General features: G+C 39.7%; 1 protein-coding gene across 4 annotated transcripts in view; it reads left to right on the top strand.

The window, feature by feature from the left end:
* SCN8A (sodium voltage-gated channel alpha subunit 8) overlaps positions 1-15881 on the top strand; it is a 117283-nt gene that overhangs the window by 49999 nt on the left and 51403 nt on the right. For all 4 annotated transcript variants that reach the window (XM_074325669.1, XM_074325668.1, XM_074325667.1 and 1 more), the window contains 2 exons: positions 2856-3218; positions 15616-15748. In XM_074325669.1, the coding sequence (XP_074181770.1) occupies positions 2856-3218; positions 15616-15748 (496 nt within the window). The remainder of the gene's footprint in view (positions 1-2855; positions 3219-15615; positions 15749-15881) is intronic.

Here is a 15881-nt window from a genome sequence, read left to right as displayed (position 1 = left end):
GCAAACTAAGTATCTCAGGGGAGCAAGGAGGATTGTCTGAGTCAGGTGTTTGTCAAGTTTCTTTCTCTTATAGCAGTGGTCCTCAAACTGGGGACATCCCTTTGGGACGCATGGAGGCTTTCCAAGCACAGTCAGTTTCAGGGAACCTGCTTCCCAGGTCTTTAACTTACATATTCCTATGCCCAAGGATAGCCCTGTGGTCCAAAGTCACACCAGTTCTCCTTTTCCGTTTCCCTTTTCACAACCTTCTCCCTCTTTACAAAAGGAAGGCATACCTCTCTGTCATCCCAAATCTTATGTAGTACATTACTCTAGGGTATAAAAATCTTTGGAGTGCCAAACAAAGGGGCGGTTGAAAATATTAGTGTCTACAAAGTTTTCTTTCTTTCTTTTTTTTTTTCCACTAGTTTCAGGCATACAGAACAACATAGTGGTCAGACATTTACATAACTCACAAAGTGATGACCCAACAAGTCCACTACCCACCTGACACTGTCCATAGTTATTAGAAAATTACTGACTTATATTCCCCATGCTGCACTACTCATCCCCATGACTATATATATTTTAAATTATAGTTGACATTCAATATTATTTTATATTAGTTTTTATCGCTTCTCGGCCTTTTGGCTAAGCTCAAGTGTATTTTATTAGTTTCAGGTGTATAGTATAGTGGTTAGACATTTATGTAATTTATGAAGTGATCCCCTCAATAAGTTTACTACCCATTTGACACTATACAGAGATTTTACAATATTATTGACAATATTTTCCCCAAACTGTGCTTTACATCCCTGTGGCTCTCCTGTAACTACCAATTTGTACTTCTTAACCTCTTCACCTTTCTCACCCAGTCCTTCAACCTCCCTCCCATCTAGAAATCATCAGTTTGTTCTCTGGATGGGTCTGTTTCTGTTGTGTTTGTTCGTTTATTTTGCTCTTTAGAAATAAGTCAGACTGAAAAAGATAAATACCTTGTAATCTCACTTATATGTGAAATCTAAAGTACAAAATTTTCTTTACTCCAGGAAGCGTAAATCCATTGTAAGGCTTTCTGAATTTACCTCTTACACACTTCTGTTAAGAGTGAAGCATAGAGTTATAGTCAGGGGTATTGGGGTATTTTAAGTTCAGGAGCCAGGAGGTTGTCACTGGGATACATGTTAATACATTTATTAAAAATGAAAAGTGAGGTCATACTTTTTCCTATGAAAATAAGTCTGATTTGTCCAGTTGCTTTAGCAGTAAGGACATTAGACATTTTCATAAATTAAATGAGCTAAATCTGTGGCTGTAAGGTTGTGATGAAAATGTCTTTAAAGCGTGTGGTCAGATAAAATCATTTTATTAAAAAATTAATGTTGGCAATGAAGCATAGGAATTAACAATATTTTGATTATTCCAACCTTTTCTGTTGTATTAAACGAGGTCCCTTTAAGTAAAAGAGTAACCCCTACAAGAGTAACCCATATAATAGTAAATAATAAATAAAGCCCTCTTGGTATCCACAGAAATCAAGAATTGGAATAATTCTAATATCTAGGTAAACAATCCTTTAGCAAGTTGGGGGGGGTCAGTTCTTTGCTTTCTACAAAATTGAAAAAGAACCTAATTTAATTGTCAGCCAATAGGACATTAAAATAAATTTTGCTGATACCTTACTATGTGATTTTTGGCATATCATTTGAAAGGAGTTCAAAGAATTGAGTGATATTACTATAAGAAATTCTTTCGTTCCAAGACTCTGTGTTAATAAGGTTTCTCAGCACTTAAAAATCTAATATTAGAAAGAAGGGGAGGAGAATTATTGAGCCATGTCTCATTCTAATAATAATACTATCTACAAATATTTAAACACCAAAACACTAATTGAAAAAGAAAAATCTCATCCATCTCATTAAGAGATACATTTTAATAAAATTTTCTTTTTAAGCTTGGTAATTACTTATAAAATGTGTAATATATTTGTATATGTATCTTAATTGTGTTAAGAATTTTAGTAAAAACTCAGTTCAGAAGAGATTTTTAAAATTTCTTAGAGACTCATGGTCACAGGAAATTTTTAATTTTTTAAAGTACAGTTTATAATTTTTTTGTTGCAAAAAAGTATTCAAACGTGATCAGTAACATACATTATCACAAAATTCTCCTGGAATGTGGAATGGAATTATGAGATAAAGAAGAAAGAAATGAGGAAAAAGTTCTAATCAATCGGTTTTATTTTAAAATGTCATTGCTAAGAATTATGTAATTTACAAATATTTAAACTTTTGGTGAGAAAAACAAAACCGTATGTTGACTTTAAAATGGAGTGAGAGGGAAACGTAATTTTCAGCTGAATAGACAAGCTTGAAAACCACTGTTGGCATAGCACTTGACCTCCAAGGCATGTTGTCCTTGAAAGAATGGCAAGTGGTATCCACTTTTAAATTCTTAACTTTTTGCTAAGTGTGACCTGAAGTCTTCACTTGAGTAAATTAAAGGCACACTCCATGTGATCTCGTAGTATGAGAAATAGACACACGACGTGTTCCCCAGTCCTTTGCCTAGAGCATGAGAGCAAAGCTTCGTTTCGATGCATGAGTGAACCGAGAGAAGGCTATGAGTGGTTAACTGGTCAAAGGTGAGTATATCTCAAGGGTATGGGGCAAGAAGAACTGAGTAATTCTGGGTGTAGAGCAGTGGTAGAAATACAACATCCCGAGTGCTTTCTCGGAGCACTTGTGTGCTGCCAACAGGAATGCAAGGTGGGGCCGGGATGGGAAGCTGAGCGCCTTTGCTCAGCCTGTCCGGCAGGGGTCAGCTGCCCGTCTCACGCCTGCCCCCCTTCTCTCTCTCTCTCCCTGCCGCTCCAGTCACTGCTCAGCATTCCGGGCTCCCCATTCCTCTCCCGCCACAACAGCAAGAGCAGCATCTTCAGCTTCAGGGGGCCCGGGCGGTTCCGGGACCCCGGCTCCGAGAACGAGTTCGCGGACGACGAGCACAGCACAGTGGAGGAGAGCGAGGGCCGCCGGGACTCGCTCTTCATCCCGATCCGAGCCCGCGAGCGTCGCAGCAGCTACAGCGGCTACAGCGGCTACAGCCAGGGCAGCCGGTCCTCGCGCATCTTCCCCAGCCTGCGGCGCAACGTGAAGCGCAACAGCACCGTGGACTGCAACGGCGTGGTTTCGCTCATCGGCGGCCCCGGCTCCCACATCGGCGGGCGGCTCCTGCCAGAGGTGAAAATAGATAAGGCAGCTACCGATGACAGTGTAAGGAAGTAAACGTACAGACCGAGGCCGGGCTGGGCATGGCAGTCTCCGCGCTCCCTGCCGCGCCCCTCGCTGCTCATTCCACCTGGTCTCTCTCCCACGCTCTGCCCCGCCCCCCCCACCACCACCCCGCTTTTGTTTCTACCCCTCAACCATTTCTGTTTTCTCCCTCCTGGTTTGTTTCTCTTTCTCATTTCAGGCCTCCCCCTTTTCCTGTCCCTTTTTTCTCTTTCACGTCCCCTTTTTTCTCTTTTACTTCGTTCCTTGCTCCATTTTTTTCCATCTTTCCTTGTTTCTGACTACGGATTCCCGTTCCTCCATCAACTCCTTTTATTTTACCGCTTTCTCTTTCTCTCCGTCTTTGGAAGTCTCTGCCTATCTGTTCCCTTGCCCCCACCTGCTTTGACTGAATGCCTAGCGCCAGCGGATCCTGCCCAGATGGAATGAGAAGCATCGTGCCACCTCCAATGACCAAGTCTGAGCGGGTTTGGAATTACCGGTGCTTCTCCCAGCCGCGTCCTGTCTCCTAGGGAAACAGCTTGGAATTTAAAGCGCTTGTCTTTCTATTTTACAAAGTAATACAGTTTTGAATAATTTTCTAAGTCTCCTCTGCAAGAAGGAGATGGGAGTTTCCCAAAGAGGAATGTGCATACCTGGGGCTGAGGCGGGAGCCAGGCGAGGGGACGTTAAGGAAACCCCTGCAAAACTGGGCTTAGACATCAAAGAGGCTGGGATGGAAATAAATCAAAGGAGGGAAAAGTGCGTGGTTGGGGCAAGAACACATGGTGTATGGGGGAGGAAGGAAAAGGGAAGCAAAAGAAGAATTTTAAATGTAATCAAATGTCAGACTCTGGAGGAGTTGCATATAATAGCTTCACAAATCACTTGTCTAGGGGTTTGAGTAATGGCTCCCCGCTTTGGGAAAACCATCTCGTAAGATTTCTTTAAATTCTAAGCTGTTTATACCTTTTTCTAGTTTTCAATTCTCACAACCTCAATGCTCCTAATCCTTCCTGCATCTAATGCCTTAACTTTCCTCAGTCCCTCCTGAGCTGGTGTAAGCTCCTTGAGATAGCACGTCAGCCTGTCTTGTCCTAACACTTCAGTTTCCTTTAACACAGCATGAAGATAGCCAGGCCTTTAGTTAGCATGATGCATGTGTGGAGGAAAACTGGACAATCAAGGATGGAGTTATTCAGATAACCTGTGTGTAGCGCTGTAGGGCAGTTGTTCACTATATAGAGGAAAATTCAAAAGACAGTTAGGATGTGTTTGAGATCCTCTTTTCTTTCCTTGCCTTTTTATTTAAAAGCAAAATACTTTCCCCCTTGCATTTGCATAGCTCTTTATAAGCTGCAAATTACTTTTACACGTATAATTTAATTTTTTCTGAATAAAATTCTCTAAGGCTGACACAGGTGTTTTTTAGGTGGGGAAGTAGGCTCAGAAGTTGTGCTTCTCAAGGTCACACAGCTCGTCACTGTTAGAGCCAGAATCGTAGGCCTTTCAGAAACCCCAATCTTCTGTTTCTCAGTCCGTTTTAATGTCTTCTCTGCATAGTCACACGGCCGTGCTCTCCTGGAGAATTGTTCATTTAAGGTCAACAATAACAGGAACAATAATTAAAACGGTGATTCCACAGTCCCCCCAAAACCAGATAGCTGGTCAAAATAAATGTTATAGATCATTATCTATATTTTAAATGTTATTTGGATTTGATTTTCACTAATCCTGTGTCTAGAGGTCAATTTTGGGCTCCACAATTAGATGGATAATTATATTCTCTGAAAAAATAAGAGGTAACACCAGTGAGAGTGAGGGGTCAGTCAGCATGGACAGTACAGTGGGGGCAACTCAGATGCTGGGAACCAAGTTGATTATTAATGTCCCGGAAGTTTTTAAAAAATATTTAAGCCCAGTAATACATCTTACTCTTCCTTAGAAGAGAAGGTATTAGAAAAGGTGTCCAAGAAGGAGTTTGAGCTTCAGCTTAAGGCAGATGAGCAGGTTTGGGAGCTTTGTTTTTGGTTTTTTAGCAGCTTCTGTTGTGCTGTGTGGGAGAAAAATCTGAGAGGCAGTTGAGCAGATGGCTATAGCGTGTAAGGCTTTCTGCACCACCCTGCACTGTGGACTGCAGAGCACTGCCTTTGGGTTCTTTGGGAGCCTGCACACTCCACATCTTGTAAGCACTGAGGAGATTCTTTGCAGTGGTCTCAAGTGACGATGGTGACAGACTTGAGGATTCCCGGGACCAGGTCAGACCCAGAGTGGCAGGAAGGTGAGGTAGGCAGGACGCTGTCATTTCCAAGGGCTTCATAACTAGGACAAACGATTTTGTTAGAAGCCGTAAAGAAGCACTTCCTAGTTGGTGATGGTGTGAGGAAGTATCTAAGTTTCGTTAATAGGCCAAAACGACAAAACAAAAACAGAATGCATGTAGTTTGTGTGGTATGATATCAAATCTATATGAAGTCAAACTGCGTATGGAGTAAAGATGACTGACTAGAAGTTAACGGTACTTGCCTTTGGGAGGGAACATTATTGGTGACTTTTTTTCTTCCTTACACTTTCCAGTTTTCTATGAGTGGACATAATAAACTTAGCTACCACACACCGAGTTCTTACTCTGCTAAGCACTTTATGTGCGTGATCGCATTTAATTCTTATAACCACCCTTTCGGTAGGTGTTTCGTCCTGTTCACAGATGAGACCCAGAGATTTAGTGACTTGTGGAAATGGAACTTGAACCAACGTCTTCCTGATGCCAAAGAGAACTTCCTGACTGATTAAATATTAGCTCCTTTGGGAAGTGGGAAACACAGTTATTTATCTTAGAAGGATACAATACGTTAATACTTTTATATGCAACCCAGGTTGATTAGCCATTAATACCTCTGTGGGCTAGGACGTAGCGATTCTTAATGTCAAAACGTTTTGGATGCGTCTACAGCCATGGATTAACTTGTCTTCGCCTGAACCATAGCGTGCTTCCAGGTATACATTCCTGCTTTATGGGTTGGTGTAGGAGCCGCTGATGGTCCACAAGCTGATCTCACGTGATATTAATGCTTAGGCTATGCCACATCTGTGTTCTTTCTGCAGGCTCAAATTAAGAAATAAAATATTCCTGATGAGAAAAAGATACCCAGACATCACCAGAGTCTCATCAAAAACTATGTCACATCTTCATTAATTATTCAGTTGTGATTGAGTGATGTTTGTTTGATTTTTGATAGTTTGGGAATTTTCACTTTTGCTTTTTGGTGAAGCAGAGGATAAAGGGACTTTTCCCATGTCTTCATTTCTGAGCCAGAAAAGTAGGTGAGAAATGTAGCTCTTCGCTCATAAAGAAGGCAAGTACCACCGACAATCCAAAAATCACACCTAATTCAGAAATCATGACATGTGAGCTTGCGAATGTACAGGCATTACCTCCCTTACTGCTCCCAGCCCCTATCCTGTGAGGTGGATCCTGCTGTTGTCTGCATTTTACTGAGGAGGCAGCCAAGGCTTAGAGAAATAAGTAACTTGTCCAAGATTGCACAATAAGCAATAGAATTAGGATTTGAATCCAGGCCCAAGTTCTTTATTTACTCATGTGATCCTGGGAAATTAACCTCTCTGTAAAAAAGAGGTAAAAGGACCTTTGTTGTAGGGCCATTATGAAGATTAAATGTAATATCATATATAAAATGTGAAGCATATTACTGGTCCCATTTCTCTCCCTATAATTTTTTGGCCTTTTTAGCCCTGAGAAGTAGACAGTGGGATTTCTGAATTGCTTGATTTGGAGAGAGTGGGATTCCTTCTAAGATTCTAAAGATCCTTTGTCTGAAAAGAAAAAATTATTGCACAATTATTTTAAAGCAAAACACTAGAAAATTTTGAGAAAAGGGCTTAAACAGAGATAAATGGCTAGGTTCTAAGGCCACTTCTAAATTGCTCTAAATTTTAGTTTAGGCTAAATAGAGAAAGGGATTGGGATTGACTGCTAACAGGTACTGTGTTTCTCTTTGGTGTAATGGAAATGTTCTGGAATTAGACAGTAGTGATGGATGTACAACATTATAAATATAGTAAATGCCACTGAATTGTATACTTTAAAATGGTTAAAATTGTGAATTTTATGTTATGTGCATTTTATCTCAAATTTTAAAAAAAATTGAAAAGAAAGAGGGAGGAAGGAAGGAAGGGGGGAGGGAATGAGGGAGGGAGGGAGGAAAGAAAGCCAATTACCTGGACTTTCAGTCCTAGTTTTCAAAACCTCACCTAGGGAGGTGGACTTCCAGGAACTCTCCACCCGTCTTGGTATTCTTTATACACTGATTTCTGACGGATTGGATTTTCTTAGTACAGATGTGTTTTTCTCTGGATGCTCCCTTAGCCTGCAACCAGTGCTTAGCACTTTTATGTAATGTTCTTTGTAGGCAGTTTTAGTTTATGTCACCTTCAGCAGTTAACAGTGATGTTTGCTCTCTGACTCTCATTGATCGGTCTGATCTGACGAATACTGAGAGACTGCATATACAAATCGACAATGACCCAATCATATAAAAATAGAACTTTCACCCGCAATCCCCTTATCTACAATAAACAACCCATGAAGCCAACCTGCTGTAAGGCAAACTTGCTGCAGGAAGCCAAATTGCTATCTCTAGTGACAATCCAGAAAGCTAAACAATAACTTCAGTAACTATCAGCCCCAAAATGGCCAGGACTTGATTAATAACTGACAACCTCCATGATTTTTGACCCTGCTTCCAAGGTAGGACCAACCAACAAGAGAAAGCCAAATAGGCACCCCTAACCAATCACCTGCGATGCCCTGCTTCTACTTAACTGGGCTCCAGCATCCCCATGCCAACTGTAGGGAATTGGGGGACACCTGAACCCTTTCTTTCCCCTATAAAGCTTTCCCACTCCTCTGCCTCCTTTTGAGTCTCTGCGAAAACGCACGTGGTGGTGGCTGACTCCCTCAACACAAATGCCAAGCTCAGAATAAATAGCCTTTGCTTTTCTCATTTAGTTGACTTTTGTTTATTTCCACAATGCAGATACATTTTATACATACTTAATACACTCTGCATTCCATATTCCTTTTCAAAGGAATTCCCCTGTGTAATCAGTATCGCAGTAGCACATTGGGTAACCCTCACCCGAGAGTTACCAAAGTTGTGGATAAAAACCAAGATGGAGAAGGAGCTGTCCGACCTCGAAGAGTTGAGGATTATCCCTTAAACCCCTCTTGACCACACTTCTCCCAGAAAGTACCCTTATACCCCTTTCTCATCAGTCCCCTCCACCTTCTGACTTGTGTCACCATAGATTTGTTTTCTTTCATTCTTGTGAACTCATAAAATATGTCTTTTTTTATTTGGCTTCTTCTGCTCAACAGGATGTTTTGGAGATACATTCATGTTATTTTGTGTATCAGTTGTTCATTCCTTGTTATTGATGAGTGGTATTTCATTAGATAAATATACCCCAATCTGTTTATCCATTTTCCTGTTGATGGATATTCAGGTTGTTTCCAGTTTTCAGTAGCATGAATAAGCTTGCCGAGAGTAGCCTTGTACAATTCTTTTTGTAGATAAATGTTTTCATTTATGTTGGATAAAATACCTCACAGTGAAATTCCTGGATCATGTGGTAATTGTTGTGTTTAATTTTATAAGAAACTGCCAAACAGCTCTCCAAAATAGTTACATCATTTTTTTTGTAAACCCACCAACAGTATATTGGAGTTCCAGTTGCTCCACATCCTAGCCAGTGTTTGATGGTGTTAGTCTTTGATTTTAGCATTTTAGTGAGTATAAAATGTTATCTTACTGTGCTTTTAATTTGCATTTTTGTTATTAATTATGAGCATCTTTTCATGTGATTATTGGCTTCTTGAATCTCCTTTTGTTAATTGCTTATTCAGTTTTTTTGCCCATTTTTAACTGAATTGTTCTTTCTGTTATTGATTTGTTAATTTTTTATGTTATGGGTACAAGTCCTTTATCAGATAAATAAAATTTTTAATTTTGATGAAGTCCAATACGTCAGTTTTTTCCCCTTTTATGATGTTGTGTTTTTTTTTGTTTGTTTGTTTTGCATCTGTCCAAGAAATCTTTGCTGATCCCTGAGATTCTGAAGCTGTTTTCCTTCAATAAGCTTTACGATTCTGGGTTTTACATTCAGGCCTCTGATTTATCTCAAATTAATTTTTGTGTATGAAACTAAATGAGAGTCAACCTGGATGGATATCCAGTTTTTCAGCACCATTTGTTAAAAGACATTCTTTTCTCCATTGAATTGACATGGCACCTTGGTCAGAAATCAACTGATGTAGTACATGCCTGGGTCTATTTCTGGATTGTATTCTGTTCCCTTGATCTATTTTTCTATGCTTGTACAATACTACATTCTTCTTAATTATCGTAAATTTATAAGTCTTGAAATGAGATAGTGTAAGCCCTCCAAACAAAAAATATTTTAAAATATTATTAAATAATCTTTTAAGAGATTTTTTGCTATCCCAGATCTTTTTCTTAAAGCTTTTCCTATTCTAGATCCTTTGCGTGTCTTTATATATTTTAGAATCATCATCAATTTCTTCACAAAATAAAAACCTAGAATTTTGATAGTAATTACACTGAATTTATAGGTCAATTTGGGAAGTATGGGCATCTTAATTGTATTGAGTCAGTCTATGAATATGACATATTTTTTCATATATTTAAGTCTTCTCAAGTTTCAGCAAAATTATATAGTTTATAGTGGGAGTTCTGCACATCTTTCATTAGATTTATTCCTTCATATTTTATATTTTTGATACTGTTATGAAAGGTATAATTTAAAAATTTTTATTTTCATCGAAATACAGTTGAATTTTGTATATTGACCTTGTATCTTGTGACCTTGATAAATTAACATATTGGTTCTATTAGGTTTAGGTTTTTGTTTTTTTGGGGGGGGGTTTTTGTGTAAATTCTATAGGGTTTTCTACATGCACAATAATATTTGCTGTGAATAGCAGCAACTGTAATCTTTATACCTTTTATTTATTTTTCTTGCATTATTGCACCAGCTAGGACTTCAGATACGAAATTGAATAGAAGTGATGAAGGCAGATATCCTTTCTTGTTTCCAGTATTAGAAGAAGATTTAATGTTTTACCTAGAAATCTAATGTTGGTTATAGGTTTCATAGATGTTCTTCATCAGATTGAAGCTGCTACATTGTATTTCTGGCTTGCTGAGAAATTTATTGTATAGAAGTGTTGAATTTTGTTGAAGGTTCTTTTTCTGCATCAGTGAGATATCATGTGGTTTTTCTCCTTTATTCTGTTAATGTGATGAATGACATTGACTTTTTTCATAATGTTAAACTAACCTTGCTTTCCTGGGATAAACCCTGTTGGTCATGATGTATTATCCTTTGTACATATTGCTGGATTCTGTTTGCTCATATTTTGTTAAGAATTTCACATCTCTGTTCATGAGGGATGTTGGTCTCTAATTTTATTTTCTGGTAATGTTTTTGTCAGTTTTAGTATCAGGGTTAGTTAGCTTTATAAAACAAGTTGTGAAGTATTCCCTTATATCCTGTTTTCTGAAAGAACTTGTGTAAGATTGGTGTTATTTCTTCTGCAAATGTTTTTATTATTTGAAATTATAATTTGTGTTTTCTCGTTTTTTCTTGATTAGTCTTGCTAGGGGAATTATCAATTTAATTTAAAACAACAACAACAACAACATTTCACTTCTTTGATTGTGTGTTGTTTGTCCATTCACTAATTCATTAATTTCCACTCCTATTTTTGTTATTCCTTTCATCTACTTACCTAGGGTTTAATTTGATCTTTTTTTAGTTTCTTATGGTAGAAGCTTACAGCATTGATTTTATATCTTTTTATTTTCTAATATAAGCAGTTCAGACTATAAAATTTTTTCTGACCATTGCTTTGGCTGAATCCCATAAATCTTGATGTTTGCGTTTTCATTATCATCAAAATATTTTCCTTTTTCTTTTTTTTTTTTTTAACAGAGGTAGGACTTACATTGCCATCCAAGAGTTTCCTTACGAGCGCCTGCATGAGCAGGGAACATGCGCCACAGTGACTATGCCATCACCACAACTGTCCATTTGCATGTTGCAAATGAGTATTTTTGATGTGTGTACATACATGTATATGCTCTTCTTAAGACATGGTTCTTCTTGAAAACACATGACTTGGGTTCAGGGTCACCTGGCAGACAGCTTCTGGTTCTCCCAGCCACACGACTGACACTCCCCTTTCTTCTTGGGCTGCATGTTTGTTTCTTCTCGTCCTTCCTATGGCAAGAGGGAGGAAGAGTTAGGAGAATGGCAGTTGTTTAAGAGAAATCAGACTGAAGGGCTGACAGAAATCCATAGTGAAACTAAGGAAAGGGTCTTTGATCAGCTAAAGGTGGGTCAGCTTTTGCTCATCCACACGGGCCTTTTCAAGTTGTCTGGGACAGATTTCCCTGATGGTGTAGAGGTGGCAGCTGGGTTCCTTGGGTTTTCCTGGAGCTCATGCAAGACGGAAGCCTCCCTCAGGTTGGCATCCTGGGAGCTGGCACTGGTGGGCACATCAGCTTCACCGGTCAGGTCTTCTGTTGAGAAGTTGAGACCTCCAAGCTTGGCAAGAGAGTGTGAGTGCTTGAGTGGGGACCGGATGGTGAGGCCCACCAGTCAGAGCTGAGTCTACAGCCATCTTCTGCCTCCGCTATTTCACCAGCCCTGGCTTCCCGCGGACACTCTGGACGCTGTCACGGCTAGAGCTTTGGGTCAGGTTGGAACTCGTGGGAGATGAGATAGGGGTGTAATAGACGGTCTTCAGAAAGTCTTTCGAGAAATGAGTGGTGTGATGTAGGTGGCAGAGAAAGGGAGTGGGGCTCTTCAGCGACACTCCATCCGCTGGAGAGGTGGTGGCCTCTGACTTCTCATCACTCCCAGCCGAGCAGATCCAGGGCTCCTGGCGGGGGGACAGGAGCCAGGTCCTGCTTTTCCTCTGGTATGCTAGTCTCCAGCCTGCTGGGGGTGCTCCCGGAAGGGAGGCGCCGGGTCTGGGGGCGTGCCCTTTACCTGTCTAGTTCTTTGGTGTGCTTGCAGACCAAGCCTGCCTGCCGCCGCTGAGCGATGGGTTCTTGGCTGTGCGTTGTCAGTGTCTCGGCTCCTTTTTTGAACAGAAGCCACAGGTCCTTGGCCGGCTTCACATCTTTCTTGGGTGGCGATTCTTCCTTCATTACTTCCATGCCGGGAGGGTTCCATCAAAGTATTTTCTAATTTCCATTGTGATTTCATCTTTGACCCATGGATTTTTATAAGTCTATTGTTTAATTTACAAATATATGTTTTTTTTCTGGATATCTTTTTGTTACATCAGACTTTTTTTTAAATAAATCTTATTGGGGAATATTGGGAGACAGTGTGTTTCTCCAGGGCCCATCAGCTCCAAGTAGTTGTCCTTCAAACTAGTTGTGGAGGGTGCAGTTTACTGGCCCATGTGGGAATTGAACCAGCAATCCTGTTGTTCAGAGCTCACACTCTAACCAACTGAGCCATCCGGCGGTCCTACGTCAATCAGATTTTTTGATGGAACCAGTTATTTGGATCTATGCCAAATGTTCTTGCCTGTATAAAAAGATAACATAATGAATTTCTCTTTTTGCCCTCTAAAATTCCATGAATATGGGCTTTGAAATTTTCATTTCTTGGTATCTCCTTTCATTTATTTCTTTTTGAAACTTAAGGTATATTCTATAGCACATCTTATCATGGAACAAATTTCAATGTTATAGAAGTTATCTCCACATATCCCTGCTATCGTTTACTTTCATTTTACATAGAAAGATATAAATAAGAATTTTTCCGTCTGAATGTTAAGTTTGGGGATGAGTTTCTCTTTATGCGGATTTTTTTAAATCCAAGCTAGAAATTATTTTAGCTTTCAAACAGGTGTTACTAAATGATAATCTAATAATCAGACTAGGTTCTTTAAACAGCATTTTCATTAATTTTGGGGGTTTTTAAGGTTAATTTTATTAAAGCCTAGAGAATTTACATCTTGTGATATCCAGAAATCCCGGAAAACAGTGAGATATACTTAGCACCAAAGCTACATTAAATGTAATCTCATCCTCTCTGAGGTATCAGCCCGTTAGATCTTACAGTATCTTAGGGGTCAGCGTTATGAAGATTATCTACCATGTACTGTCAATTTTTCAGGACAACTCAGTAAAAATCTAGACTCACTAAATGGTAGAAATAAGAGTGTCCATTGAATGGGGCCTTTCTGTGTCCATTTTTAGATGATTGTTGTTTTTGAAATGTAGTGGTTTGTCTGATTTATTAAATACCATGAATATGAGGCTGGGAATTGTAGCCCAAAGTGGCTTCTCAAAGAAATATACCTCATCATGACCCGAGGTGATGGTTAACTAGTCATTCTTACGTATATATATGTTTGTGCAGTGCTGCAGGAATTCCCAAGGAAACAGTTCTGTTTTCTTTCTATTTCTTCTGTCGCTCTGCCAAATAGACAAAACCCTATGGTGAACCAAATGTCTTAATCAGTGAAAGTTTGATGAAACATTGTGATAAGATAAATTACAATCTGCCAGGAACTTTCTTCTGTGTGGTTCTTTTTTAAATATACTTTTATTTGGAAATGTTTATATCAGTACAGTGGAACTAAATTTTAAGAGATACTGGATGTCATTACTTTGGATATCATTAGTTTATTACGAAAGAGAGACATGGAAATTAATTTACATGATGAGATTTCACAACTTCAGTGAAAGGGGCAGCTTCACGAGATACCCTGTCAATAGTGATTTATTTAAGTCTACCTCCTTTCCAAAAAGTCACCATCTCTAAATAAGGAATAATTCTTGTCATCTAGAACTACTTTGGTGCCTCCATATTCTGGAAGAAGAACTTTATCTCCAACTTTCACGCTAACGGTTGACTCTCCCCACCCTTTCCTCTAGCGCCCAATCCACTAGCTACGAATTGCAATACGTTTCCTTGAGCTTTTGCTGGAAGCATAATGCCTCCCTCGGTTACAGTTTCCACAGCACTCCTTTCAACTAATATTCAGTCAAAGAGGGGGAGAAACTTTCTTAATGCCTGTCCCCCATGACTCTGGCATCAGCAGTTCGTACTCTGCCCTCACACCGCGGCTCCAAGCAGAGACCTGTGGTCTTCTGTATGGTTTTTAAATTTAAAACATGTAAGGACAGAAAGGCTTTCTAATAGCTCTCCAGAAATAATTATTTTACTTTCAAAACAGGTAGGATCATTCTAGTACTGATCAGACAGATACGTCTCTAGCTTCATATCTCTTCCCTGTCCTTTGATGGTACTGTCTCTGCCCTTTTACTTTCACCATGGAAGGGGCAGCCAACTTTACATGGATAATGTGTTAAAGTGGACAGCATGGTTACTAGAAAGCTAGGCTGTAAGCCAGCCCTTCAGCCTGATCTGATGTCGAGTATTCAGGTTGGCACAAAGAGCATAAGCAAGGGACATTATGCCGCCCTCTGCTGGAATGTCTCTTACCACTATTGCCCACAGTGGGGCGTGCAAAAATTATTTCGTATAGCAATGCAGTGGTATTTTCTGCCCTTTTTCTTTAGTTGGGAATTTGAACATTGCAGGTTAACTCATAAAATAAAATTGTAAAAGGGCAAGACAAACATATAGGATGCAATATATTTCATTAAGATAGCTAAACCTTACCATACTTCTTTACAGTGGCTTGGAGGAGATTTGGTGTAGAAATTTGACTTGCTAACAACATTCAGTCAGGCCCAAGCCTGGCATTTGGAAGCAACAGTTTGCTAGAGTGATGAAGCTCCTACGCATGGAGGAAACAGTGTCTGTAACACTCGGTGCAATCAGGGTCATGGCCCTTAATGAAATTTCAAATAGAGGTGAATTTGACGTATTTTATCATGTGGTCTAATTCTAGTCAAATGCTGTGGATATGGGACTAGGAAAGGAAAACGCAGGGCCTACTTCTGTGGCATTGCCCCATGCGACCTGGTCTTTCTACTCTCTGTATTTGGAATTGAGCAGATGAGGTATTGGGGTCCCAGCCAGACTCTTGGGTTCACTGTAGATTTGTACAAACTTAAATGACTTGGTGTTGTCGTCTGTAGAACTAAGGGTGATCCATGCCAACTTGTTTCACTCTACTTCTTAGGCTGAATAGACTATGGGATCAGAGTAAAAAGATGTCACGGAGAGCATGTTTTCTTGCCCATACTGTGGAGTATCGATCCAATAAGGCCTAGTCTTAACATTTATAAGGCTTTACTCATCCCATTTGCTTTTTTCCCTTTTTTTTCAGGGTACAACTGAGGTGGAAATTAAGAAGAAAGGCCCTGGATCTCTCTTAGTTTCCATGGATCAACTGGCCTCCTATGGGCGGAAAGACAGGATCAACAGTATACTGAGTGTTGTTACAAATACACTAGTTGAAGGTATGTGCCCTGTGATGTCATTCCAAGCTGCAGATATATAAATATATGTGTGCATGGGAAATATAAGCCCTTCACTTGGTCTGAGTCTTGCAAAAATTGTCTCTGAACTTTAGGAATAGAGCCTACTAGTTAT

This window comes from Rhinolophus sinicus, linkage group LG02, assembly GCF_036562045.2.
Source record: "Rhinolophus sinicus isolate RSC01 linkage group LG02, ASM3656204v1, whole genome shotgun sequence".
In the NCBI taxonomy this organism is placed as follows: domain Eukaryota; kingdom Metazoa; phylum Chordata; class Mammalia; order Chiroptera; family Rhinolophidae; genus Rhinolophus; species Rhinolophus sinicus.
The sequence above is the reverse complement of the archived record's forward strand: the minus strand, read 5'-3'. Positions and strand labels throughout refer to the sequence as shown.